Source organism: Mastomys coucha, unplaced genomic scaffold (assembly GCF_008632895.1).
Source record: "Mastomys coucha isolate ucsf_1 unplaced genomic scaffold, UCSF_Mcou_1 pScaffold1, whole genome shotgun sequence".
Lineage (NCBI taxonomy): Eukaryota > Metazoa > Chordata > Mammalia > Rodentia > Muridae > Mastomys > Mastomys coucha.
The window spans coordinates 74,916,494-74,919,464 of record NW_022196891.1 but is presented as its reverse complement, the minus strand read 5'-3'; the positions used below and the strand labels follow the sequence as shown (position 1 = coordinate 74,919,464).

Sequence of the window (2,971 nt, the reverse complement as noted above, 5' to 3'; positions counted from 1 at the left end):
AAAAAAAAAAAAAAAAAAAAAAAAAAATTAAAGTGACTTAATTGACTAACCTTTGACTTTTCCTTCATCTCTTACTGGATAAATCCCTTCCTAGTTTTATGGTTCTTTTCCCCCAACTTCTAGAATTTATGTGTTATGCCTTTTAGGTGAACCATTTTATGTCAACCTTGTGCCTATTTATGTATAAAATGAAAAAATATTTTTTGGACTAAAATCATTCTACTCATTACAAGTTTGTCTCCATACATCTGTGGGAAAACTAGAGGAAATATATTCTTTAGAAGAATACTCAGAATATTTATAAGACTTCATCACTGCTGCGTAGTGGTGGCACAAGCCTTTAATCCCAGCACTCAGGAGGCAGAGGCAGACGGATTTCTGAGTTTGAGGTCTACAGAGTGAGTTCCAGGACAGCCAGGGCTACACAGAGAAACCTTGTCTCGAAAAACCAAAAAAAAAAAAAAAAAGTAAAAAAAATCATGACATTGAGAGGACGACTTGGGGCAAAGCTCAGATATAGAGCATGAGCTTAGCATGTACCCCTGGGTTCAATCCTGAATGTAAAATAAGTGGGGTGGGGCAGGAGATATGGTGTTTAATATCATCAGCTAGACAGCCAGCCACTGCATTAGACAAAACACATTATCTTCACTGTAAAAAAGAAGTTATCAAATCTTCAGGTGCCGGAGTTAGATTACTGTAAGCCAGTGAGTGCTCTTAACTACTGAGCCATCTCTCCAGCCCCTAGATTTGATATTTAATTCAGACTTTATTTTTTAACAGGTAATACATCCCTTGGGAAAAAGAACCCCTCTCTCCTTGTAAAGAACACTTTACAATTGTTTGATTTCTCTTTCGTTTTTGTTTTTTTGATACAGGGTTCTCTGTGTAGCTCTGGCTGTCCTGGAACTCTGTGGACCATGCTGGCCTTAAACTCAAAGATCCTCCCAAGTGCTAGGATTAAAGGCATGTGCCACCACATGCTGGCTCGATTGTTTGAATCCTTCTTGGCCATGTTAAAGGTTAATTGTGGGTGGGCGGGATTCTTATTTTTATATAGCATACTTAAAGAATCTAATTTTCTAGTTTACGGAACTTTTTTCTTCTTTGAGACAGGGTTTCTCTGTACAGCTCTTGCAGTCCTAGGAGCTCGCTCTGTAGACCAGGATGGCCCCAAACTCACAGAGATCTGAGGGCCTCTACTTCCGGAGTGCTGGGATTAAAGGTGCAAGCCATCACAGTCTGGTTTACGGTGCATTTTAACCCTTGTGAAACCTAAAATATTGCCGGGCGGTGGTGGCACTCGCCTTTAATCCCAGCACTTGGGAGGCAGAGGCAGGCAGATTTCTGAGTTCGAGGCTAACCTGGTCTACAGAGTGAGTTCCAGGACAGCCAGGGATACACAGAGAAACCCTGTCTCGGGGAAAAAAAAAAAAAAGGAAACCTAAAATATTTTGATATCCCTTTCAAGGTAGGGATTACTGAATACTGAACCTGCTTTAAAGATCTCTCAGGACTTAATAACATCGTCGGTTTCTAAATCAATACTGTATACGGAAACTAATTTCTCCTTAATATAAGTCAGAAGTAATGTGCCCTTCCTTAGCCATCTCTGATTCTACTTTGGGGAGGAAGAAGGATACAGGTACAGGAAGAAGTTAAGAATTCATCTGAGAAGGGAAAGCTGGGCTTCAATACCCAGTAGCAAACAGAAAAGAAAAAAAGTGCATGGTGGGATATGCTCAAAACACATTACTTTCATATCTATATGTGTGTGTGTGTGTGTGTATGTGTGTGTGTGTATGTGTGTGTGTACATATATGTGTATATATTATATATGTGTATATTATATATACACACATGCATATGTGTGTATATAGTGTATATATATTTATTATCCACCTGTCTCTATTATTTTTCTTCTAAATGATCTAAGACAGCAGCATCAAGAAGGTACCACCGCCCTTCTGCAGAACAGCTTTTCAGAGGGCTGACCAGCAACTCATTTCTAAAGACTCCCAGAAGGAGCTCAGGCCATCTGCTGGGTAGCTGAGGACCAAGCGGGGATTGTCAAGGCCAGTGGTCCGGGTTGCATCTTTCTACCTCCACAGAGCTGAGGCACAGCAGCTCAGCCACAACAGCAGCGCCACCGTCACCTGCCGGGTCAACATGGCGCCAATCCCTCCTCTGAGCAACCGCCTCTGCAAGGCCTGGAGGGCAGGCTTCCGTTGGCCTGTGCACTACGCATGCGCAGGGATCAAGAGTTTAAGTGTTCTTGCGCGCAGGGAGTCAAGTCTCTTGGCTTACCCTGAAGTTCGCTGCTGGGTGAACTCAAGAACCCAGTTTTTAGGACAAAAACTAAATCTTGAAAACTCCGAGGTGACCTAATAAAAGAGAAATTATAACTGATTATCGTTTTGTTTTTCTCTGTAGTCTCCTGTAGCTCAGCCCAGCATCTATCTCTGTGTAGCCTAGAATAGCCTGGAACTCAGAAACTATATCTATCTAATTATAAAATCTATATCTAATTTTAAAATGGAACAAAGTTATTTTTCTTGTTTTCATGGGGGAATATGAACAAAAATGAAGTCAAGGCTGGTTCCTGCCACTGAAACCCAAGTACATGAGATAGCATTTTTGCTGTCAAAGGCTTTGTAAACTTGTAATAAATTGAGACAAACTCAATCATCTTATAGCAATGTGATGCCCATGTTGAGGGAAGCCATGGAATCTTCATTTTTTTTTGTATCGTCACTATAAGCAGGAAACAGCTCAATGTTGCTAGCAATGCAGGTATACTAAGTCAAATTTAATTTTACTAAAGTTTAGTATTAGAGAAAGTGTGGGCTGGTCTTTTTGTCCTATCCACTGAACTTTATCTCTGAAGAGACTGTTTTGCAATGTGTTAATCCCAAAGATGGGAGAAATAAAACTACCAGCCCAAATCAATTTAATTAAAGCAGGCAACTAA

The 2,971-nt window shown here is 40.5% G+C and overlaps 1 protein-coding gene across 7 annotated transcripts in view; it reads right to left on the bottom strand.

Annotated features, from left to right (window-relative positions):
• Window positions 1–2,395, bottom strand: part of Catspere (catsper channel auxiliary subunit epsilon) — a 99,440-nt gene extending 97,045 nt beyond the window's left edge. For 4 of the 7 annotated variants that reach the window (XM_031390928.1, XM_031390930.1, XM_031390929.1 and 1 more), the window contains exon 1: window positions 2,104–2,223. In XM_031390928.1, coding sequence (XP_031246788.1) covers window positions 2,104–2,171 — 68 coding nt within the window. In that variant the 5' untranslated portion in view covers window positions 2,172–2,223. The other 3 variants (XM_031390932.1, XM_031390933.1, XM_031390931.1) reach the window with 3 other exon arrangements.
• Between the last annotated feature and the right edge of the window lie 576 nt (window positions 2,396–2,971).